The sequence below is a fragment of the Sinohyriopsis cumingii genome, chromosome 12 (assembly GCF_028554795.1).
Source record: "Sinohyriopsis cumingii isolate HCF-2022 chromosome 12, ASM2855479v2, whole genome shotgun sequence".
Lineage (NCBI taxonomy): Eukaryota > Metazoa > Mollusca > Bivalvia > Unionida > Unionidae > Sinohyriopsis > Sinohyriopsis cumingii.
This window is the reverse complement of record NC_142972.1, coordinates 81,932,934-81,960,167: the sequence shown is the minus strand read 5'-3', so window position 1 is coordinate 81,960,167 and position 27,234 is coordinate 81,932,934. Positions and strand designations below refer to the sequence as shown.

Below are 27,234 nucleotides of genomic sequence, written 5' to 3'. Positions count from 1 at the left end.
GCACGTTTTCCTCCTATGAGAACTTCTAACCGTGACACATCATTAATGATATTATCAGGACATAAACCATATCCTGTTTTAGGTTCATCTTGAGGTGTTTTAAATACTGGTGGTTGCATCACCGGATGAAGTACTTCAGTGGTGACCGGGGGTATGTCAGGTGAGTCACTTACTCGAAATCCATGTAGTGAATCTACCGGTGAATATGTCATTGTCGGCGCAGAAATTTTTTTACGTTGTAAAGGTGGAGGAAGTTGATACTGGGATAGTTGTTCTTGTTGTTTCAGTCTCTCTCTATAAAGTCTTTTTATTTCTTCTTTAATAAGTTTATATTCTGGACCTCTAGCTTGTTTTTTGTTGTAATATACGCGATATATATATTTAATAAGATTATCATCATTTATTTTTTCATAACGGGGTTTTAAAATACTAGATTTATTAAATAGTATATTTAACATTGCTTAGGGTAATTGTTCTTCTTTAGTATTTCTAATTTCTTCAACAACCCCTTTCCTAAATTTTGCAATCAATTCTACGTTTTTTTCTACTAGTTCGGGTTCAGGTGCATGTTCTTTTTGCACGTCGGCGACTTCAGTACGAAGTTTTCCAATACTTTCAAGTATTTCTTCGCCGACAGGTGGAGGTTGAGCCGCAGCTATATCAGTTGGAAGATCTCGTAAAATCTTCTTTGTCTGTTTAGTTCTTCTTGCTATTTTTTCAGTCTGTTCTGCTGTTTGTTTTGATACCGGAAGAAGATCTTCTTTGATGACAGCTGTAACTTGTTCAGTAGCTGCAGTGACGGGTTTAAACAGTTTTTTTAGTTTCTTCTTCGTACTCAACTTGTGCTTCTTGCTGCGCTTGTAGATTTTTTCTAAATGAGTCTCTGACAGGAAGAAATTTTTTAATTGCTTCTAATCGTTCTCGTGCTATTCTTGCAGTATGAGATTCTGGATGTACCATTATTTTTAATATAACAATTTTTTAATTAATAGCAGCAGAGAGGGTCCTGTCTACAATTATGTTTGGGACAAACAATAATCGTAGACATGGTATTGACCTCTATGAAGGGTCACTATTTTATTTTGTCTAAAAAAGCGTACGTGACGCGTTAAGTGGTCTGATCGCCCTCTCTGCTGCTGGGAGTCCGCAAAGGATCTTCCCTTTTCTTTGACAGACTGTCCGCCAAAATGTTCTTATTCCCGGGAATGTAGCAGACTCAAATAAATATTCCTTCTAAAGCTGCCCAGTGAAGAAGTTTCCAATGCTCTAAGTAGTGAGATGGAGAATATCTGCCTCCTTGTCTCCTAAGGTGATCTACCACCAACGCATTGTTGGAGAAGACCATCAAGCAGCGATCCCTTATTTTGGTAGATACACCTCTGGGGGCCTTAATACACTGTCCTAATTTTCAAATTATTGACGTGGATGATAGATTCTGCAGAATCAGTCATTGAGCTCTAAATGAGCGCCCAACCCTGATTTTGACGAGTCTGTGAACAGGTATGAATCGGGTTAGGAGTGGGATGTATGGGGACTGAGGGCAAAAGCCTGTCCCGATTTTATAACAATTTAGGTAGTGCTGGAAATCCACACCCAGAGAAATCGTGGTAGTCCACGAAACATCTGCTTTGGTTCATTCAGAAACAAATTTCACCAACCAAAACGTAAAGCGCCTACTATGCGAGTGTACATGATTTGTTTACAAATCAAAAGTGCTGGCATCTTCTTTCCACTGTTTGTTTACAATAGAAAGTAGTTCCTTTTTGCACGTGAATGCAATATGAAGGTGTGCAATATCGTAAAATACTGAACGATTCTGACAATGTAAAGTTAACAGAGAAACAAATGAGCATGTAATAATAACTGATGATATTAATATTATGTTCTGGAATAATTACTTTAGGAATTTTAATTTGTCATACATTAAATATGATAAACCTTGAATTTTCATCTATGCAGTCTAGAATTCGAAATTTGTATTTATTTAAAGACCTATAGTGATTTGATTAGAAGTCAGAAATATGTTTTCTGCTACAGCTCAAATATAGTTTGATGTTTGGTCAGTTTTTTATCTACAGAAATTTATATGATATTTCAAATACGAATGTTCTTGAGAATATGAAATTGGCAAGCTATAATTAAGTTTTCCGTAAAGAAATTGTTTTCATCTTTGTTTTTATACGTAGCTTTATATCTGCAATATTATTCAGTTATAATAATGTTCACTGCACCCATGTTGCTGAGTTTCCTCAACGTTTACATTACTGTCGATCGTGGTCACCTTTCACTCTCTCCAACACGTAATACCTATTTCAACTTCTTTGACAGAACAACACATTTCTGCCAAAGTCACTGTGACAGAAGAGATGTAAAAATGCACATACTTTCACCTTTCGATCGGGGAGTTTTCTGTTCAGAAACGTACTTGAGATAATGGTGAAGACAAAATATATCTTCATGCTACCATCAGATCATCCAGGGTCAGCTACCGTGGTGTGTACTTAAGCAAGGAACTTGACCCCAACTGCATCGGATTGCACACTAAAGAACCTACATCTGTTTTAGTGTCGTTAAACATCAAAACTAAACAAGCAAGACTACCACTACTACTCTCACTGCTTCCAGTACTACTACAACGATATATATTTTAATGCCCAGATAATAGCTGCTATATTCATTCCAATCAGAAATTACAAAATTATATTATTATGAGAAGCTAGGAAAATATATTTGTAATCGTTTCTCCAGAAGTAGTTTTCCAAACAAAAAGGTTTTTGAATCTACTTTAATTCATATGTGCCCCAAACGAACTTATTGACTATATTATGAAATAAAAGCAGTGAAAAATGTAAATATTAAGTATTCTTCCTAAAAAAGAATCTCCAGAGAAAAATTATCAATGTGATCTTAATGTGCTAATCTTGGATTGAATCATGTGTTGTCTAATAGGGTCTACCTCGGTTTATTCAAATTTAGTCTTCACAGCGTCAATATGACTAGAATTGTTGTTCTTACTTAGTGTCCATTTATAAGTTGTTGTTATTTTGGATAAAAAAGCCATTTTTGAGTGCATGATACATGGCGGCCATTATAACTGGTGAAAAAGAACCTGGGAAAACCCCAGCAAGAACCAGCAACCCACGGAATTCTACTGGCTAGCTTTCTTACACATCCACATTAGCTGAGCCCGAGAATCGAACCCACGCAGACAGAGGTGAGATGACATTAATTGTTAAAGGCGAGGGCTTAAAACCACTTGATCACCTGGGGCCTCTTTACAAGTTGCGCATCTTTAATTCATTTATTAACGTACCGTGAACAAATTCCCATACATTCTTCACCAGATGTATGTCGATGACCTATGGAGAAACAAAGAAACATTGGATGAGAATACATATTTATATACCCTAGTAGAACAGCGGAATTGATGTCTAACACTGTATGGATATTGTGTGTTGTATGCCTAATTACCTGAATTATAGATAATGGTATACAAGTTTTGAGTAGCTGGCATATGCATAGCCTAGGCAAAGGTATTGAGACTGAAACGTACACAGCATCTTAACCCTACTCTCGATGTACATGTTTTGAGTAATTGATGCTATTGAAAAGTTATACTTGTCTTAAAAGTCCGTGGGCGGCGCTGATTAGGTATAGTAGGGTGTTCATCGCAGGATTCTCTTTGAGACGATGATGGGGTGAAGGGCGTTACTCATCGCATGAGCCTCGCGACAACGAATGCTTGTCACGGACAACTCTAGGGAGCGTTTCTTAATATTCGTTGTTGGGTGCTCTGGTGCACTTATATTACTCTAAGAAGCTGTGCATCAAAGGTTGTATTTACAAGTATTTAAATACGCTACCGTGATACAGAAATGGACGTCATGAGGATTTTTCTTTTATAGTCTATTTTATGCATTAAAATATTTGCAAAAGCGTGTCTGTTAGCGCCTACATGTCAGTTCAAGGAGAGCCATCTGTTAATTAATACAATTCCGTTTTCTTACTGTACGTTTTGCAGATTGCTACCCCCTCTCATCATATATATATGTTTGAATTCAAGGCACATTGGGGTTTCTAGTACAAAACGTAATGCTATGTATTCCTGAGGTTATTCAAAATAGGCATAACAATTATCACTATAGATTAAAGTGCACGGTAACTGCTTGTGTGTGTGTGATCAGTTTGTCTAATGTCTGACACCACAATTACATTTTATACTAGGGAATAAATTAAAAGGAGGTAACACTCACCCTCACTAAAAGAAGACATTTGTCTGAACGTATGGCTTGACCACACAATAGTTTATATGTCTTAGATCTGGTCAGGTTTTCAACCGCTTAAGCTACTATGAGTTAAAAACTACTCAATATTTACCTGTAACTTAACTTTGTTATAATAAAAACCTCGGCTATTTGTGTCATACGCCAGTCTCGGACTTAGAAACCTACTGATGGTAAACCTGATATTTGTTTACGCTAAGTGACAAGGATTTAATTGTTCAATCACATACACATACAGTATAGAGACTGCGTCGGTACAAAATGACGCCGAACAGGGACGTGAGCCGTTACAAACTGCAGCATGTCTGGGACAATCTGTTAACATCGATCACCATTCCATCGAGTGATGTTAACAGTCAGTAGAGATTAAATCGTTCTACTGACGAAGTCCTTAATGTGACGACCAAAGCTTTAGGTTAAATTTCTATATACTGTTTGTGCATGTGATCGGATAGTTAAAGCATTGTCAAATATGAATCGTAATTCCACACAGTTAAGTTTTCACCAAAGTATCAGTCTTGAGATGTATGTGGGTGATGGCTTTTTGTTTCAAGTCAGATTTGCCCAAATATATTATTACGACTAAATAGTCTTAAAACAATTGAAAAGAGTGGGAAGCAACAAGGTTTGTAAAGTTCAACAAATACTTTATTTCCGCAGAATACAAAGAGAAAATGCAAACGTAACTTACAGTATTGCGAATTAAATCCCAAATAATCATATAATTGTGACATAAGTCCTAATGATTAAAGTTCTGAACAAAGTTTAGTTATATTCCAAAATAAATAATCCAATGCTGGAGGTGTTATTATGACTGTGCTGGCCCATGTTGTGGTGATGTGCCAACAGTCTTTTGTTGAATCACAACAATACAATGCAAGGCTATATCCTTATTTAAAATTTCACTATCAACCCAAGTTTGTTTCCAATAATGTTACTTCTGTAGCGCTTTAATTAAGTAATCTGATTAAATAAAATTCCAGCCCAACAATAATACAATTGATTTTTCTCAGATCTTAAAGCACGTACACGTAATGTTTCCAGTAACAATATTATATTTTCTTCTACTTGACACAATTAGCATTTTCTATAACAAAACTATTACCGAATGGAGAATTTCAATCTGGAAGTTAGCAGATGTTTAGAAGATAAAACAGTACTTATAATTAGAAGGTCTATTAATAAAACTATAAAATAGAATGTGGTCAGGTAGGCCAGGTATATTTATAGGAAAATTCCAATAACCTAGACCCAGACACAAATAAATATGTTTATTAATAATGATCCTAGTATTAAACCCATACAGATATAGAATATTTTAGCTAAGTATAAATTGCTTATAGAACTAAAAAAATATCAATGATTTCGGGTCAAGTAGAAGATGAACCTGATTTTGGACATGGTCAAGTCCAGCATATAATGTTACATTATCAATAGCATATAATGTTATAAAAAACCTAAATAAATAACAAAAAAGGGAATTAAATATAATTAACAGTATGTGCTGAACGTTGTCGAGTGGAAACATATTTTGGACAATTTGATCGCTTGAAAAGTAGACACCTGGGTAAAATTTTGGCAGTACCAGCTGAACTTTGCCGTCTGATGCGCATCCACGGACTCCCTATTGGAGTAGCCTGGATGACAGTGAGGATGAAAAACTTTCATCGGTTCCACGGCTACAAAAATATAAGGAAGATTCTTAGACAGATGCAGTGCCCTTTGGCATAGAGGAATGCGTTCGAAACCCCATAAACATAGTCAATTAAGAATTCTTCTGCAATGAGTTTAATGAAGACAAAACTCGGAATGGCGGTAGAATTGCAGGACAAAACATGTCCTAGCAAAATGTATAACAACAGCATCAACAGTGGCTACAAGCTTATCATCGTTAGCGTATGCAAAACAAGTTTCACGCAGGCGTGGTAGACCAGATCGCCCATGGAGAAGATCCCATCATCATAAGTTGCAGACTACCAGGCCTTACGTGTTACAAACAGCAACCCGGATTATGCGGTTTGGAGTAATCTTTATACGTTTATGTCTGATATTAAAATTAGATTTGTCACCTATGCGGGTTATACCAACAAGCTTATTGTGGCTGACGAGGGTATGGCGCCAGGCAAGAATGTCAATATGAATTAGACAGGGGTGCCAGCTCAAGTAGTCGGGCCAAAAACTGCAGATTGACTACAACAGCCATGGCAACAACATACAAAACAATGGCCGTTGACATGAAGTACAACTATGGCGTATACCATAACCGTACAAATGAAGCAGGCATCAAAAAAGCCAAAGATCATAAGGAGAGCAAATCAGCGCTTGTCGTAGGCGGCATGATAGTGGGGTTCCAGCCATCTGGTGTCTGCGCTTTTGAAAATGAGCACCATTCCATTTCCGTTTGGCATTGAGAATGTTTGCCTATGCAGGAACATAGACAGGCAACGAATGTGACCCTGACACGCATCACAAGGTTCCCAGCCAACAAGCCTAGGAAGTGTTTCCGCGGCCTTCAGCAAAAACCATTCGATAGCCCCGATACTTTTGGGCAGGGCCATTGCAGTTTTATCTGCCTTCCAGGTAGCTGCTCCATATGCTTTGTATCCATTCTTATGTGCTACCCGGGTCCGGTGTAGGTGACAGGGCTGGAGATTGTGTTATGCTGTCCAAGCCTGTTCCCGTGACTACGAGCAAAATGGCGCTGACATTAAGGCCATCGCCATGCAATGTTCGCTAAAGAGCGTACGTAACCATTCCACGAGTTGTAATCTGTTGTATAATTTGGTCGATAGCCTCTTTGGTAGTGTTTTATCTTGCGAGTTGGCCAGCACTTTTTACCAATGTCACCATGTTTTTCGTGGTCTAACCTTTTTGGCCTTGTTATTGGCAATCCAGTCACGGAGTGGCTCTGGTGCCTCATTTAGGCCATGGATTTAGGCATTGGGAAGCTGTTGGTTTTCTGTACAAACACATCATCAGTTACCATGCCTTCCGATGCGGCAGTCTATTTCATCTCAGAATCTAAAATTCTGTGGATGCATGCTGCAAGCTTATCTCCCACCTTGTAACTTTTTGGGGCAGCCGTGTCTCTAACATTTGATTGTTGCTTCTCTATACCAAGCAAAGCATACATTCTTATGCCAACTCACAGTAAGCTTTTTTAAGGGGAAAGTCAGTATGGATTTTTTTTGGACAGCTATGATTTTTAATCAGAATATGTTTACACTGCATGTAAGCTTTGAGTATATTTTATGTTCATGTAACTTACGTTTCTTCATTGAATTTTGATCAGATATTGTAAAATGGGGGAGGTATGTTAAGTTTGTATTGGTCAATAACTACGCATGTGTAACTACGCATGTGTAATTAACACTGTATGTAATAGAAGAGAGTGTAGTCTCATTTCAAGTAAACAAAACACTGAAAAACACAATGACTGTAAATACTATATGCCTGATTGCTGAATTTAAATTCATTTTTTGTTTACAGTCGGTAAAATAGATTCAAGGAGATAATGTTTCTTACAATGCAATGAAATTCCGACTTTAAATAAAATTTGTCTATGTTGATTGAGAGTTGAGAGAAATGTTGCCTGCCTTTGGAAATGGGCGCGATAATGGCTGTCCAGGATAAGGCGTCTGCCTCAGATTATATATGCAGACACGATGTTGAGGTCTTCAAATGGATCAACCTCCGCGGCGCAGAACAAAAGGCAACTATGTCTAAAAAAGGACTCAGTGGAGAGACAATAGTCATCTGCCAATAAATACACTTACATTCTTGCTTCTTTAATTTCCTGAAAATATTCTGTCTTGGTCAGTTCTGCAAATCCGAATGATACGACCTATGTCATGGGTTCCAAAAACTTAATAATCACAAAGAATTTGTACTGTAATTTTGACTACATTTCAAACTGATATCACATTCTACTTACTCCACTCAAAGCAAAATAAATGTGATATTCCATAGCGTCTTTATTGATAATGTCACTTAAAAGAATTCATATTTCCCCACATTATGATTCCAAACAACCAACGACAAAAAACAAAGGTGCAGTTAATTCAGCTGCATAAATCACATGTACATCATATGGAATTTGACCCAATAAATCCCGTCCAACAGAAGCAGAAAAGCGGAACTTAGTTTGATCGACTAAAGAACAAAATCCATTTATTCCGACCAACTGAAGCAGTTGTTTCAATGTGTATTAATTCACAGTCTGAATCTAAATTTCAATTTCAAGTAGACCAAAATGAGAATTTTGAAAATAATGGGGAGTGCGAGACCAGGTTCAAAGGTCGCTGCGCGGTGCTATGTTCGCATTAATAGTATTATTATGTATTGATGAATCTATAGTTGTGTATTTAGCTTGGAATGCAGAATAAATTCAATTACATAGAAGTGTGTTATTTTTGCTATTATGTCTTATGTAGAAAAAGAAAATGAGTGTATAATCAATCGGTTACTGTATTTGTATAGGAGAATATGAACTGTTTTTAAAAAAGTACCTTGTTTAATTATATATATATATATATATATATATATATATATATATATATATATATATATATATATATATATATATATATATATATATATATATATATACACCTCGGCTTGATATTTTAGGTCATGTAGTTTGCTTACAACGATTCCTGGAAAGTTATGTCAACATTTGCTATCACGAGTTTTATGAAAACATTTCATCAATATCCTATATATATTTGATTCACATCTCCCACTTACCGTATCAGCTTCAGATGGACACCATTTGTTTTCCAAACCCTAAAACCAATAAGAGAAAGAACAACATTATTCATCCCGACTTGGATAAACAGCACACAATTAAAGCCTTTATATACATAGGTGTGTAAATCATGAAACCCTTCAGATATCATAGATTAACAATGCATTGTGGCAGAAATGAGAGTGTTATCTGGGAACCAAATTTGTTCCATTGGGCTATCTGATCGCACCATAAAAGAAATCCATATAATGGAATAAAACTTGTAATAGAATTATATAGATGTCCGTGAAAGAAAATTTACTCACTTAGCAAACCTTGATATGATTGAGTTAAATTGGTAAAAATGAGGACATGTGACACAGATATTTTGAAGTTACTGGTTCGTATCATCAGGAAAGAACTACCTAGGAATGCAATCACCCTTATTGTTTACTTCGACAATATTTGTAAACAGTTGTTAAAATGAAGATCTATTTTTTTAAAATGTAGATATTCAATATTATTTTAGAGTAGCTACTGCCGTTCATGAAGCATGCAATCGATTGTCAAGACTTGAAAATTGTATTTTATTTTCATTTTATTATTTTTTTATCGTGTGTGCATCTGTTAGTATTCAAATGTGGTTGTTAATGGGATAAAATAATATATTTCATAAGAAGATATAGTGTATCCCTGCGCTAGCCTGTTTTGACCTACACCCAAATGCATGAACCTCTTGGGGTATGTGGAAGAGAGTAAGAGCTGCCCCAAAGGCAATTTTCAATGTGGACATATGTATTTGTAAGTTTTTACCCAGTATGTATGTACATGATATATAGTGTGTGTCTTGATGGTTTTCAAGTTATTTACCGAGAGTATACATTCTTTCAAGGTGGGTGTGCTTATTGATGGCCATGGGGCCATTGCCACTTATATGTATAAGTGTGTCCATTAATGTCAGGCAATTATCTATAGATGGATATAAAATGAGAGTCGAAAGTAGTTTCAAAGTTAAGACCCCGGAGCTAAGTTTATCATGGTAGGTGTTTACTCCGGAGCCAATATCAGTTACATGTGTACATTTATCATTTGATACCTAGCAGGTATATTAATGGTTATGTGGTGCGAATTTCAACAGTTTGTATATTATGACCCAACGGCTAAACTAATGGGGATAGCTAAGTCTTTGGGCATTACCTAGCTTTAACAATCTGAAACTTGTCGACGCTTGGGTCATTGATCAAAAATCACAATTCTCACACATGTGAGCCATAACACTTGGTAGTTATTTAACCTGCCGCTCCCCCATCCAGCCCCACCACTAGAGGGGGATATGTGTGTGTGATCAAAATTGCACAAGTGTTGGAACAAAAATCTGCAATCACAGAGTTATTGGTGTCCCTTCTTCAAAGTGTCTGTCCTTATCGATGAAGGTGAATTTTTCGAGATAATTTTACACTAACGTACGTACATGCAGTCTGTATTACAATATCCATGCGTTTGTTTCAAAGAAGTGCGGAGTTAAAAATATGTTATTCTTTATTCTATTTTCTACAACACTGCAATACAAACTATTTTATATTTTAAATCATTTGTCTTTATGGATATTAATATTCATGGTCATCATTAATGTATATGTATATATAATATGACAATATGATAAAACCACAGAAGACTGCTTCGGTATATGGAGAATAGATGCTATTGTTATCCTGAGATAATGATATAAGGATGATACAATGCCAATTGGAATAATCCTAACACCACTTTCATTCATTTTCATCCAAGATAAAAATGAATTGTTACGCGAAAATAAATGGTTTATATTTGATTATTTGTGATACCATTGATCTATTGACCAAATGGTATGAAATAATCTCTCTCAAAATGTGTTTAAACATGTCTCGACGCATGCTGCGACTGTTTCTGAATCATTATCTTCCTAACAGTTTGAACATAAACTTCTATTTCTAAATTTCATGGTTCATACTGTATTAAGTTCAATTTTAACTGCTGTAAGTCGTTAAAGAACCTCATCAACATTTGATGATTTAATTTTCTAGATGATCATCTTCTACGTAGTAAAGTTGAATAAAAAATGTCAATTATATGAGTATTTTCACAGAATGATTATACGTGTTTAATGAAGTGAAAATAAATGCTAAGCAATTACTCTTATATATTACTTTTACCGTAAGAGTAAGTAGCACCAGACTTACACCCAATCCATAGTAGCACCATTTCGCAAACTGTTCACTACTGTCGAACAGATCTGGATATGCTTTATGCTCTCCCTTTCGTTCTTCTAGTTCTAGCTTGTGCATGAATTCTATTGCTCTGTTAATGACGTTCTTGACGTAACAACAACTAGAACGGAGACGAAATTTAAAAAACAAACAAATACAAAAAAAAAAATCAGTCTTGATGATAACACAAATGAGATTCAAATTTGTAACGTATCAGGCGAACATGAGACAGGTGAATATCAAAACTACCTTGAAAACTTTATGTTAACTTTTTGGAGATCAATGTATGACCACAGAAGTGCAGCCTTTATCAATTACATACGTTGTCGCAATTCACTTATCTTTATCTTGATAACTTAAGTTAAAACTCATCATGTCTTCTTGGCACATAAATTTCGAGTCCAGATATGAATTGGATTTAAAGTATTATGGAAGCCTCTGGGTTTTTATTGACCAGATTAATGGGTCACTATTTCATGGATAGGCGTAGTTTTAATTGCTTACAATCGCTGTTGGGAAAACTTACCAAGCAGTAAATGCAATTTCAAATATGTAATTCAACATCCACTAAATAAGCAACTAAATTAAACCTAAGTTTAATATTTTGCTGTCAATTATAAAGCCTCACGGTAAGTGGAGTAGGTTAAGATTTTGATACTGAGATAGACTAACTCCGTCTATGCCCCATGAATTTACTGCTTTTACACTGATCGGCACAAGTGAGTGCATTTGCTATGGGATATTAAACAATGCAAACTAATCATGTACGTGGTTGCAGAAATACTGCCAATTGATGCTATTTGATTGCATGGTCATTAGCTGTGAAATAATTTTCATCTGTGTTAGTAATTTCCAAACTCGGAGCAGTTAAGTTGTAAACAAACCTTTTCACCATGCCGAAGATTTAACACCGAAGATTATCAAGCAGCAGGGAAGTTTAACAGACCTTTTTCCCAGACCAAATTAACCTTCCTACGAGAACTTTCTCCGTAGAAGCCTCTATTTTCATTTTTACGGCCTTCCACGAGGGTCAATTTTCGTATGATTCAGACTTGATGCATCAGGTGAGTATACCAAGTGTGTCATAAAAATATGCCACCCTGGACAAAAATAAAATTTTCCTCATCAAGGGAAGTTTAACAGACCTTTTTTCCCAGACCAAATTAACCTTCCTACGAGAACTTTTCTCGTAGAAGCCTCTATTTTCATTTTTACGGCCTTCTACGAGGATCAATTTTCGTACATTTCAGACCCAACACATCAGGGTACCCCAATTATGTATCACAAAAATATAACACTCCAGGCAGAAAAATAAAATTTTCTCTCGGAGGTGATTTCACTCTAGGTCATTCGGGTGAATCTCGCCGAGGTGGGGATATTTTTTTGGTTATTGTTTTTTGTTGTTACTCGGGCTGCGTTTTCATGAATAAATTTGATCAAGACCGATACGATACCGACTACGTGGATCATGCAGATTTATCGTGATGAAACCATGCGGCGTCATCTGGGCGTGGCTGAATAGATTTTTAAATTTATTTATATCCATGTCACTGTTGCACCAGGTCTGATGGATATTTCTCAGCGTGTGTGTGTCCACGCCGTTGAATACCGATAAAATATTACAATTGTCCCTGATCACCTTCGGAATCTGCGTATATCTCTGTGTCACGTAAATAACATCGGTGTTCTTGTGTCTGCCACGCGAGAATATTCTAGCCGGGTTAGTTTGTTTATCTAGCATAACATCATCGTAAACAACAAGATTATTAGTATCGCCGTCCAAGCTTTCCACGGAAGGAGCTTCGTTGATATCCGTGATGAATTCGATTGTGCCTTCATCGGTATTGTCACTAAAGTCCTTTAGTACCTGATAACAACGCTGATCGTCGACGGATGGTGCAACCAAATACAATTTATCCCACTTCAGCCATCTCATGATCAGATTCAGCAACAACTGCGTCTTACCCGATCCTGACGGGCCAATGATTATCATTCTGATCGAATTTGGTAATGCCGCATGATGTTTTACTTGCTCGCGTCGTTTCGTGGCTGAAAAATCAATTACATTCATGTTAATAAAATACATGGATCTATATTGTGTTAAGTGTCGCACGCACACAGCTACGACAAATCCGACCGAAATCGTCACACGCAACAACAGGAACGCAATCGCGGGAGAGTGCGAAGTTTGCAAGATACGTAAATTTAGATTTACAAAAAAAAAAAATAGAACCGGAGGGGACATCGCAGCCTCCTTAAAAAATTTACCTGGATTACCCTGGACAAAATATCCCGGAGAAAAGCATCTACCAGGATACAATTACTGCGGACCTGGAACGAGACTCGATATCAGACTCGATAAAAATAAACGACCAAGGCAGGGTGAAAATCCGATAAACGCCATCGATGGAGCTTGTTACGACCACGACCTCGCATATTACAGCGGAGATCTACAACAAAGACATCTCGCTGATATCAAGCTAATTCACGCATTAAACGCGATTCCCAACAAAAATTTCAAGGAACAATTAGCATCCTGGTTGATCAAAGGCGCGATGAAAGGCAAATTAGTGTTCGGCGCTGGTAAATAATATGGAAGAGATATATTATTCTCCGCGAGGATTCTGGCGAGGAAAATCAGCAATCGCCAAACTCGCCAAGGCCGCATCGGTAAAAAAATCCGTCGCTGAATCGTGGCTATCAAAACAGGCAATTTGGCAGATATATCTCCCTCCGCCTAAAAAAATACCATACGCGAGTTTCACTGTCAGTGTCCCCAATGAGGTTCATCAAGCGGACTTGATGTTTCTTCCTCACGATACTGTCAACGGAGTCACATACAAGTACGTTCTGACCATCGTTGATATCGCTAGCAGGTACAAGGAAGCAGAGCCGTTATCGAATAAAACATCGACTGAAATTGCTAAAGCATTTAGCGAAGTTTATTCCCGATCCCCATTAACATGGCCGAATCTTCTCCAGATTGATCCAGGTCGAGAATTCCTCGGTGCGGTTACCTCATTGATGTAAAAGAATAACGTTAAAATACGTCGTGGTCTCGTAGGTGTTCATCGCAATCAGGCTATCGTCGAAAGATTTAACAAAACGCTCGCAGAACGATTATTCGGATACCAGTACGCACGTGAATTTATTCAGGATAATCGATCCCACGATTGGGTATCAAGATTGCCTCACGTAATTAACGCGTTAAATAACGAGACGACTCGAACAATATCAATGAAACCTGCAATTGCTATTACAGAATCAAATATACCCCTAAAGCGAGATTCCACAATTCAGCCTGTATTAGGTAGCGTCACAGTCAGATATTTGTACAAGGAAGGCGAAGCTGAAGGAGGAAGAAAAAGAGCAACCGACCCAATTTGGAGCGTCACAACACACAAAATATCCGCCGTAACAAGATCGTCAGGAAGACCGGCAATTTATATCCTAGATTCGCTAGCGCCACAACGCGGATTCACCAAGGAGGAATTACAGATAGTCCCCGAAGATACTCAACTACCGCCAGCGTCACTAAGATAATTTACTCGAATTCGCCCTAGCTGAGACAATTTTCTAACTCTCGACACGGCCAAATACACTAAATTTGACCAAGAGATTCTATCATCGACGATCCAAACTTTGCCATCGACGGTCAATCCCTGCGATGAATGTATCGTTGTTGCGTAACCTAATTTCCACGGTCATTTTTCTGCATTTAGCGCGTCATTGACAAGATTAATATCAACGAATATAATATCATTTAAGACCAAATTTTTTTCCTCTCCACACGGCAAAGTAACGCTGATATTTTGTCGCCGAGTATTAGCGGGCCTATAGCACAACGGTACCTGCAACGTTGGAAATTTCTCACAATGCAGCTTGAATAACATTTCCTGGATGATATCACGAATAATTTTCCTGCTAGCGACGATCAAATGATCGGGACGCCACAAATTTAGAAAATCGCTCATCGGAGTCTCGTCGATTATTTTCCTCATGACGTCACACTGAATCTTATTCGGCTGCAATCGAATTAATTTTTTAAATTCGGTTAACAAAATATCCGTCGATCTATGATCAGCGTCAATTTCCTCATAATAATCAACGAAGCTTCTGAGCCACTCGTGAGGCGATTCACCATCGATAGGATTAGGTTGGCCATGATCGCCGCACATTATCACGGCGGTATTTTTCTCTCCCAGCCAAGACAGGAACGATTTTAATATATCTAAATTCACTGTGCAAATTTCATCGAAAATTATAACCTTATTGATATATTTATCTCCCATACGCACCGAATCCCATGATCCGCCGCTGTACTTGAAATAACTGTGATACGTGCAAGAATTAACACCGCGCTGCCTTATTTCTCGCGCTAATCTGTGCGTCGGCGTTAATACGATCATGTCAGAATTTGCAAATAAATTTATTACTCGCGTTGTTTTACCGCTGCCGCCAGGTCCATTCAGATAAACGAATTTATTGCGTGAAATTGGATCGAACACAGATGCGGCATTGGAAATTTCTAGAATCGAAGATTCTCCAAATCTACCTCGATGGAATTCATCGCAATCTTCAACGTCAGTTTCTTCACAATAATCTAGAATATTCTCGTTTTTTATTCTCCAAGTTCCCCATGAGCTACCATCGGTAATTAAATTTTCCAACCTATCCTGGTATTTTTTATCGATATAGAACGAAACTGTCGCGACTCTTACTGCGATATAGGAAAATTTTTTTATCATCGAGAGTAAATTTATACTCACATAGGCGAGCATCGACGACCGCAAATGCGTATATTGCGCCGATTCTCCATCAAGATAGCTAATCACGGTACCTAACTTTGCTCCGTCGACGATAATATTCTCTCTATTACAGAATATTCCTCGTGACGCTGTGTCCGCTATTATAAAATCCATCTCAGCGTCGTTGATAAACAATCTAGCGTGCCTGTGCTTGTGATCAACGGATCCACCCTGAGTAAATTTACCGATTATCTTTCTTCCGATATCTTTCGCGTTATCACAATCCGTCGGCAGCCACACATCTGTTTGTTTCCTGTATGATATAATCGCCTCACTCACTGTCAACGACACTAACATCGACGAATCTAGCATATATCTCGACAATACCGTAGGAACCCAACGACGCTGAGAGAAATGCCTACCGAACCAAATATAGCAGATTTTATGCAAATTTTCAGCAAATTCGAACGACGTAACACAAGCGAATCCGGTCATGACAAAATCAGGTAATGGTCCGTTAATTGCCACTCTTGTCATCTTGTTGGTAGGATGACCGAATTTAGCAAAATACTCTGCACAATCACCATATCCATGAAAACTTCCAGGATAACAAGCGCTCATGTCAACGGAAATCATGTCCTCGAACTCGTACCTGGTATTCCACAATCCACCATGGCCGTATTCGATACAGCTACGTTGAATATCAGCGTGAAATTCGTTTCTTGTCGGTTTCCACGAGTTTTTTTCTCTAGCGGCATGAGCAGCAACAGACGAAATTGTAAAGCAATTTGTTAGTAACTGATCGGGATTCGACGAATATCTCACCGCGAGTTTTCTCATCGATTCGTGTAATATTTCGTTCCTGTAAATATCGCCACATGGCAGGATAAATTGATCGTATCTTTCCTCGCTCGAAAATAACCATATCGATATCGGATCCGATGCGCTTAATTTTTTGATAAATCTGAACATGGCATCGGAATTATTATTCTCCGCCGTGGAAATTTTTTCCACGGGATAAAATTTGACCACACGATCTCGCGGAAATATCATTACCGAATGCGACCACGCGTGAGAATTATGATCGATGATCTCGATTGGTGCTCCTCGGGATCTATACGGCGACGAGTATAATATTTCCCCCGATAATGTTTTTACCGTAATTGGAAATTTTAATTTTTTGCTCAACACAGCCACGTCATCTACCGATGCACCATCAGCGACGGTCTTTGCCCACGCATTAATTTTATCTAGCCTCGATTGTGTCAAACCAGATCCACGTCGAGTGTTTTTCATATGCTCGATCACACGCTCAGCCACGCAGATTATTATCGATGATTTTTTCATCGCAGGTAAGTTTCTTATATCCGGATTGTTATTTAGCCGATAAATTCCGTAAACAACAGCACTAGCCGGATACGATCTAGCATAATAAGGGCCATCGATTCCCAATAACAATCCTGGTCGAGAATTTTTATCGAGAATAACGTTTTTCTTACCACCACGCACAGGATCTCGCTTATCGCGAATAATCCAAGTATCGTCGGGCATTTGTGCGATAAATTTTATTCCAAAGATGAATCGCTCTTCAGGATGTTCGGTTTTTATATGCTCGATTATTCTCTTAGCTCGCTCCAAATTCATCGTAGCATCGATGGAATTTGTTTTCCAGGTCGACCAAGTGTGAACCGCTCCATCGTCGAAGAACTCTTTCTTAGCTCGGTCAACCTCGGGGATTATGTATTCTGCTTCATCAAGATCAAATGCATCCATGAATATATTTTAGACAAATATCTAAATAATATGCATTGCAAATGGCTATTAATCGGTTCAACAAATTTCTGTGATAAATCCTGCAGAGGTGATTACTGCGGCGCTCATATATATGCAATTCGAAATGGCAGTAAAGGACCACAGCGATGTCTACTTTGCCAAGTTGGCACGCGAGGGAAAACTCGATTGTGTCTGAAGTGTGGAGGAAAAAATTATCGGGAATTAAGGCGATATTACGAAAAAAAATCTTCGTCCGTTATAACCTGCGAAGAAGATTATATTAATCGATTTCGAGCTAATAACGATTTAGACAAACAGAATATCTTATATGAATCAAAAATCAGCGATTCCAGAATCAACGATTCCAGAGAAAATGATATTCGAGTTTAAATCTCATCCCACAATTGCCGGATACGAGGCGTCATCGGATGGTGTTGTCAGACATATCAGAATGAAGAATCATGTCGGTAATGTTTGTAATTCGGGTTATCTTACGTTTAATTTTTTCGAGGATAAGAGAGTAAAAGGTTATTTCAATCACAGATTTATATTCGAATGTTTCTACGGATCTATCAAAAATAAATTGGTGATTGATCACGTTGACGGAAATAAGTTAAATAATAAATTATCTAATCTTCAGGCAATTACTCCAAGTGAAAATTTACTTCGTAGTAGTAACGTTGGTAGATCTTCAAAATATTCCAAAGCGGTCAAATCAATAAATAAAGAGACAAGCGAAGAAATTATATTCGCATCGATGAATGCCGCTGCAAAGTATTTCAGTATCAATCAAGCTTCAGTGTGGCGAGCGGCAGAAAAAATAATCAACGCGACATTTTCCTACCAATTTGGCGAGTGGATCGAATTTTATTATATTCCGATAATTTCAGATTCGGAAATTTAATTAAATATTACAAATTTGTATAATGAACGAGGAAAATATAAACAACATCATCGAAGCCATCGAGGATTTGAAAAATAAAAATATAAATTTATCTCCGGATTTGGACGCAGATAAAATCCAATCCGAGTTTGAAACGATCGTCCAAGGTAAACTCGAATACAGATATACGCTACCATCCGAATACAAATTCATAAAGAAAATTCAAACTGCGATGTATCAATCACTCGCGTCTGTCGGTGACGATCAAATCGAGGATTTTGTTAAATTATCGATGCTGGTAGAAAAAGTGAGATCGAGTTTATCCGACGAGTATGAATCAAGAAAAATTACTAGCTCACGTGTAAGGCAACTAAAAAAGCTAGTCGAGGAAAGCAAAAATTAAAAATAAAGAATCTTAAAAATCTTCGATTTTCATTCTCAAGATTTTTCAAAATCTATCATAAAAAAATAAAAATTAAAAAATTTACTAATTTTTGAAAATTTCCCCGATTTTTATTTATTTTTTTGCCATTTTTTTCTGGTGGACAGATTTAAAAACCTTCGATTTTTACGATCTCACCAGCAAATTGATACTAAGTGTTTTTTCGCGTATATCAAGTAAATTCCCATTCTGATCCGTTAATTTGAAATTTATTCTCGACAATAATCGATTGTGGTATCGCAGATAAAACGGATTTACCGGTTCTTTTGTTATCAAATACCCCGGGGAAGCGCTAGGTGAAAACGAGTATAAGATGAATCCCTGCTGTGCCTGTTCTGTCACAGACGAATCTGCGTTGTAGCTACCTTCGACGACGTCCGCGTGAAGATTAATCGCGATAACCTCCGTTATATTAACGATACCCGGCGAGATATGCCGTCCCTCTCCGGTTGGATCATTATTGTTTTTGAGAATTGATTCTGATTGTAATTTTTTAGTCCATGCGGCGTGCAATTTCGGAAATAATTCATCGATGGTATCAACGACGGATTTTCTCATTTCATCAACGTCATAATCAGGAAATTTGAAATTTGGTAGCGTTTCCTCGGTTAATCCGAATATGGTCATAAATTTTTGTTTTTCTCCTAAATTTTTAATCAACTTGAAACTGCTAATAGGAAGATCATAATCGGCAATTGATATATCATCAATTATCGCCCGAATGAACATATCGTGATAAGATTCAATATCATACGCGAGTTGATTTAAAATCTTCACACGTTCGATAATTTCACTGCATGAGCCTGATTCATTTAAGATACATTCCCGAAAGAATTTTCGTAGTAAATTTAATTGTAATTTATGTTCTTGATTAAATTCGTCGATGGTTCTTTTTATCAAGATACCGTCCATGGGGGCTATTATCCTGTTAATTTTGGAAGCGTCGAAGATTTCGACACCTGGAGGGATTTTAGGAAGAGGCAACCACGAGAGAATTTTTTTGTTCTTAAAAGTAAAAGCAAAAAGTACCAGGTTAAATTTGTAGTTGTTTATGAGATTGATGGCATTGTGGATTAGAGGTTTATGCCTGATAGTTCCGTACCATCCTTCATCGGTAATAAAATCGGATTTTTTTGGCTCCGGTGGCTCTGGAGGAGCTTCTTCGGACCAACCTGGAATAATAAAATCAGATTTTTCTGGTTTTGCCGGAGGTGCGGTTTCGGGCCAACCTAGCACTGTCCTAATCGATGATTGGTAAATATCGACGATATATGGCGATTTTACTTCGATAATTGATGCCAGCGTTGGTTCGTGCGCGGATATTTTTACCCCCGGTTCAGCATCGCCGGTTATATTCGATATTCTACCGGTGAGTTCTTTGTTAATTTGCTCAATTTCGTAGCTGCCTGTTGGTATGCCAACGACGATCCAATCGGGAGTTCCATCGGGACGGCTTTTATTGGCAAAAACAAGCGAATTATTCGATAATAATCTACCGAATGATTTCGATCTAATATTGGGCCAGCTGTTATAGACGCGCAACTGTGACAGCGCAATTTCTTTAACGCTAATTGGGATTGGAAAATCGATGCTGAATTCGGGTTTGGTTGAGCTTACCGATATCAGCGTTGTTATCGGCGGTGTGGTGTTTGTTACGATCTGAGCTAGCTCCGACATTATTGATATTCATTTGTTCAATCTCGGAGTAGATTTTTATCATCATGGAGAATTCGAGATCAGATATAACCCCGTCGTTGAGACTCTCAGAAAGCAGCGATGATAATTTCGAATACGCCTCGTTGACCTGGGATAGTTTACTCGTGTACAGGGATAATTTTTCACTCGTGCATGAGGATATTTTTTTTGCGATAATATTAAGAACACCCGCGATTGTCGTTGTCGATGATATTATTATCGTTGCTGCGATTGGCGCGATTGTTGTCACCGCGGATAAGATTATCCCTGCGCCGGCGATGATTGCGCTTGCTGCGTACACGGCAACATCGATGGTAACTAATCTACGCTGATATTTTTTTATTTTTGTTTGATACTCGTCGAGTAGCTTTTTTAACGAATCCTGCCATGAACGCGCCTGATTGTATCGATAATCCGACGCGATCATTTATTAATTAGCTTATCTAACCAATTGAGTGTATTTTGGAAAAATATTCGAAAATTGCATAATAATCGATCGGTTCTGTCATGGATCTATCTGGTGGTTCTAGCTCAAATGTTCCCGCGGTATCTTCATTCAGCAAAATACTAAAAAATTCATCGTAGGTATTATAAAAATTGGCTATTATCTTGAATCTTATCCCGGAGATAAAATACACTCGATATATACCAGCAATTGGCGCGATGAAGACAAATGTGTTATTTTCGGGGGTCCATTTGCCTTTTTGTGTTTTTAACACAAATGGTATGTGACAACGAAGATTTTTTGTTTCTACCTCGGATGGTATTGAAATGCGACTTAATTTTTCAAGATTCACTGACGATATTTTTGTGCTAATATCGTCAATTTTTGTGGTTGCGTCAAGAAGTTTCGCACTTAAGTCTCGAATTTCTCCGTCGTACAACGATACATCTACCTTTTGACGCGCCAAATCACGCGTCGCGGAAATTTCCTCGTTAATTTTAATAATATCCTCGTTGATTTTTCTTGTTTTCTCGTCAAGGTAATGGTATGATGTTTTATCGCTTTTCTGACTCGTTACGGTATTTATTTCGGTAATATCGGCGAAAATATTAGTAATATCTCTGTTGATTTTTCCTACCTTCTCACTGAGATCATCGTGCGATGCTTGATCGTTTTTTTTCTTTGCTAGCTCGTGTGCGGCGGAGGAATTATCGCCAGATATTTTTATATCTTCCTCAAATTTTTTACTAAATTTAGCTAAGGCATCGTCAAGTTTTTTAAGATCGTTATTTAGTCTGTTAAATCTTTTTGTCACTCTATCTTGAAGATCGTCGTGTAATGTTTTATCGGCCTTCAGAAGCAACGTTGCTGATAGTTCGCTATCTCTTTTTTCCATATCCGCGATATCGGCCTTCAGGGGTAACTTCGATACAAGATCGGTTATATCAGCGATGGATTTTGATACCGATTCTGATAAGCGAGTAAAATGATCAATGCGATCGTTATATTCGTCTCGCTTGATTATATCGGTTATTTTCACGTTGCTTGTTTGTAATTTTCCTTCCCTGTCCTGAAAAATAGCAACCTCGTTAGGGTCTATCTCTGATAGCGATAGAAGATTGTTAATATCCTCCTTGGTGGCGAACTTTGATAGATCGACGTCAGTCACTGCTGTCTTTCTATAGAGGAATCTTCCGTAAATATCAACCATGATACTTATCTACGGTGTATTCAAATACAATTTTATGATATGGCCCGGATGATTTTGAAATTGCATCGAGAACGTTAATTGATTCAGGGCCGCATATCGGTGGATCCATTAACGTCTGCGTTGGAAGTGTCGAATACCAAATCGGAATATTTAATTTTGACACGTAATTGATAAATTCGTTTGGTGGCGCTAGTCCGTACGAGTCAAAATAAACAACTTCGCGAGGATTAATCGCGTAGGCGAGCCAGTGTGTGCCAGGGCCAGTACTTGAATCGAGATTTATTATTCCTGTCTCGGTGGAATTTGGCTTTTCTGGTAGTTGATCCCGCATAAATACGCCTCTGAAAAATTTTATTTTTTCATTTTTTGCTTCGTTGGATAAATCTAAATTTGAATAGGGCGCGCTAATCTTAGGCCGGATCCGTACGGGGGGGGGGTCTTAGATAAAGGCCGTTTCCTTTTTTTTTACCGTATCGCCCTCCTGTTGCTTTTTGCATTCATTTTTTGCCTACAAATCCAGCCGCGCCTGATGCTAGACCGGTTGCTATCGCCGGAGCAGCCGCGGCTAATAATCCAGGAATAGCGGCTAATAATGGGAAAATTCCGCCTGTTTTTACCATATCTTTGATGGCACCTGGACTAAGATTCACATGAACACCGGAATTTGCTGATTTGGCCTTGATAAAGCGTCCATGTTGATTCTTAGTTAACGATAGTTTATTAGGCCCGCCCTGAATTTGATCATTTTTCAGAGTTAATTTCACGCCGCATCGCTTCGTTGTCGCTGACTGGAGTTTTTTTATCTGACCCGGGGTCAGAGTTACGCTGACGTGTTCGTATGGCATATTTAATATCGTTTTAATCTAAATTTGGAAACCTTCGGTGTTACATTTTTTCGACAGGTGCGTCGATGACTCTCATTCTGCCACTGATGCCTTCCAGGATCATTGTTCTATCGCTGAGAATTACCGCGATTGCTCTTGCTGGTCCAGCTGTGTTAATTTTGGCTTTGAAATGAATATCAACGACGGATTGTTTTACCAAATCAAGATGTTCCAGGGAAAAGTAATAGATAGGATAGTGAGTATTAAAATCCAACTGTGATATTTGTAATCCTGTATCGATATTTTGATCGCGACCCATAAAACACAACAAGCGATGATATGCGCGGGCGGTAAAATTATTAACAAAATTAATCGATATTTCATCGGATGGTTCCTGTTGCCCGTTTATCCTCAGCGATACATTTGTTGCTTCGAATTTGTCGAATATCATGTGACTGTGAATATGATCGTATCTGTTTGCAGCTTGAAGAGCCACGAAGATATGCCTAGGTGCAGAGACGCCTTGCTGTGATGCAATTCGCCAGGTAAATATTCCGTTGATATTAACGTCGATAGAGTCAGTGGTAGTTGTTAGCCAGGACATGACAGATTTACCACCTTGGTTCATGAATGACAATAATTTTTCTTCCTCAATTATCGATGGGACTATCGCTGGCATCCACAAAGTAAATTTAGTTAGCAATATCTTACCTTGATCACCTGCTTCTCGCCAGATAGCTCGGTTATTACCTGTGTCATCTCGAACAAAGGAAATTGTGTGTTTCGCTCCGTAAATAATCTTCCTGAAATGTCTGCAAAATCCAAAAATGTGAGATAGCGGAATCGCACAGGAGAATCTTCGTTCATTGCCAGTCAACATGGCTCTCCGCGTGGCAAATCCAAGGTTATAATTATCATTGGTGTCAATTATCATGTCTTCGACGTCAGCGGTATCATTACCAGCGTGATTATTCGGTCTCCTGACGATATACTGGACATGATCAGCGTGATCAGAATTATCTTTGGCAAACATCATGCTAGGACCAGCTGATCTGGTAAAATCATCCGAGTATCTAACTAGGCCTATAATCGTTGTTGCTATATCAACGTTACCTGTGATTGATTCAATTTCTCTTCCATCGATCATGTAAGTGGCGCTCTTGAATAACGCCATGATACCGTTGTTGACAAATCCGACTTTAAAATCTGCTCCATAGGTGGTATTATCGTGTTTCAAAAGCTCGCCAGCAAATTCGATATATGCCTCGGATGGGAGAAAATATCTTGTTGTATCGTGAACTTGAATTTCAACGCGATTAGGCGCATTTGGTGTCACTGTGTCGTACGAGAAATATTGGAAATCACGCACGGAGGTGTCCCTACCTACAGGTTCGTCCATGTCGAATACTTCGTTTGACACTTGTGCGAACATTTATTATTAAGAATTATAGTCTAAAACGAAGACCGCTACCTGATATGAAACTTGTATTTGCAACTTCCTTTGCTAGATCATTTATTTTTTTATTTGCTGCGTCGTTTATAATTTTACTAACATCGGTGGGCATTTCGCTGGTGCTAGGCAATTTAATAGGTTGTTTTTTTTTACGCATTAAGTTTGATATTTTGACAACATCGAAGCCTTTGCTGGCCAAATTACCAACGCCAGAGACAACAGTTTCGCCGATCTTTCCTATTGCCTTTGATGCAATTTGCTTGGCCATAGGTCCGATTTTAGGGACTACTCTTGTAACGAGGCTTCCAACGATGTCGCCGAATCCATTGCCGTGGATGTACTTGTATACTGGCAATCGAAAGTTAGCCACGCGGACCTGTCTGGGCCTGCGTTGATGTTTGTGAACGATCATGTTATCCTAAGTGTATTGTTTTAATCGATGAGTTCGTCAACGAGCTCCTTGTAAATGTAGGAATTAATAATTCCACCACGAAATAATCGCTGACAAATATCGGAGGCTTCGTTGATTATTTCGGAGGATTTATTTCCGGCTCGTTTTCCTCCGATTAATACTTCGAGGCGAGATACATCGTTGACAACACTGTCAGGACAAATGCTATATCCGCTGCCTGTTTTTTTTCTTCCGGAAATAGTTCTCTGTGTAACGATGCTATTATATCTTCCTCTTCCCCTTCCGGTTCTTTTATTTTTTCCAGAAAATTTTTGTAACCCGGATTATTAAGATCGACGCGTCTTTTCTTTGAAGCAAAATATACCGCAGGGATCCAATTATCTTTGGTATATTTATCGATACTTCCATGAGATAAATATCTATCTCTTTCTTCGAAACCAAATTTGGCAACGTTAATTAGATTATCCTCGTTTTTAAGATACTTAATAACATCCTCGGTAAAATGTACGTAAGGCATAGTTCCTGTGATATCGGCTCTTCCTTTTATTGGGGAAAATACCGGAGATATATCGATGGATTTTATTTTTGGTTTTGCTCCTAATTCCCGAGGTTGAATTTCTTCTTGTAGTTGAATTTCCTCTTTTGGTTTCCTCGAAGATTTTTTCGATAATACTCCCTCGTTATGTTCCTTTCTCTCATATGCGGCTCCTAAAAAACGATGATAAATCGGATCCGTTTTCCTCGCCTGGAATAAATTGAATCTAACTCGGTATAGCGTATTGAACCAAATATCTCGTTTATTATTCTTTTTTAGTCCTTCCTTTGTTAAAAATTTTTTCCTATTGTCGAAAGAATCCTCCGCGAATTCTCCAAATGCTTCAATATCATCTTCAAATTCTTTAAATTTCTCTCTCATCCTACTCCAACCCCCAATAGTAAAATTTTCTATTAATTTCTCGCGAGAATCTTTTTCTTGACCTTCGTCTTCCTCCTCTTCTTTTTCCTCCTCTTTTTTCAATCTCTCTGCTTGCTGCGGTTCTTGCGAAACTTGTACTGGCCGATCTGGTAATATTCGAGTATGTTCCTCAATGTCTCTCAACACAGGAAGAATTCCACGCTTTTTGATATCCGGATCTTTTACGTCACCAAGTAAGACTCACTCGGTTACTTCCGTGACTGGCTTTAATAATTTCGACGATAATTCAGTGAATCCCTGTTCTTCATCTTCGTGTTCACGCACTTTTTTCTTAAATAATTCTTTCGTGGGAATAAATTTCCTTAATGCCGCTAATTGTTCTCGCACTAATCTAGCAGAATGCGGCTCTCCAACTACGCTGGTATTCGAACTCATATTATTTTTAAATATATTATTTTAATGTGACGTAAAATGGACCAAAGCAGCCCCGAGTAACAACAAAAAACAATAACCAAGAAAAATATCCCCACCTCGGCGAGAATCCCCCGAATGACCTAGAGTGAAATCACCTCCGAGAGAAAATTTTATTTTTCTGCCTGGAGTGTTATATTTTTGTGATACATAATTGGGGTACCCTGATGTGTTGGGTCTGAAATGTACGAAAATTGATCCTCGTAGAAGGCCGTAAAAATGAAAATAGAGGCTTCTACGAGAAAAGTTCTCGTAGGAAGGTTAATTTGGTCTGGGAAAAAAGGTCTGTTAAACTTCCCTTGATGAGGAAAATTTTATTTTTGTCCAGGGTGGCATATTTTTATGACACACTTGGTATACTCACCTGATGCATCAAGTCTGAATCATACGAAAATTGACCCTCGTGGAAGGCCGTAAAAATGAAAATAGAGGCTTCTACGGAGAAAGTTCTCGTAGGAAGGTTAATTTGGTCTGGGAAAAAAGGTCTGTTAAACTTCCCTGCTGCTATTATCATCTTCTAGATATTTGTATTGGAATATAAGTATCTTCATTTTGGGTGTTTGGCCCAATCATTGCACCCTTATGAGTAAAAAGTATTATACCATCTCAAAAATGACCGCAGAATATACAATGGCATCCGATGACATCAAATATCGTGCATAGCTTGTATATTGAATCAATAGTTATTTGTATTTTTGTATGTAAAT

The 27,234-nt window shown here is 38.0% G+C and overlaps 1 protein-coding gene across 1 annotated transcript in view; it reads right to left on the bottom strand.

The window, feature by feature from the left end:
• Positions 1 to 27,234, bottom strand: part of LOC149786830 (uncharacterized) — a 120,044-nt gene that overhangs the window by 70,216 nt on the left and 22,594 nt on the right. Inside the window, exons 5-7 of the mRNA XM_089977348.1 lie at positions 11,229 to 11,376; positions 9,030 to 9,068; positions 3,314 to 3,359 (exon numbers count right to left, since the gene is read on the bottom strand). Coding sequence (XP_089833474.1) covers positions 3,314 to 3,359; positions 9,030 to 9,068; positions 11,229 to 11,376 — 233 coding nt within the window. The remainder of the gene's footprint in view (positions 1 to 3,313; positions 3,360 to 9,029; positions 9,069 to 11,228; positions 11,377 to 27,234) is intronic.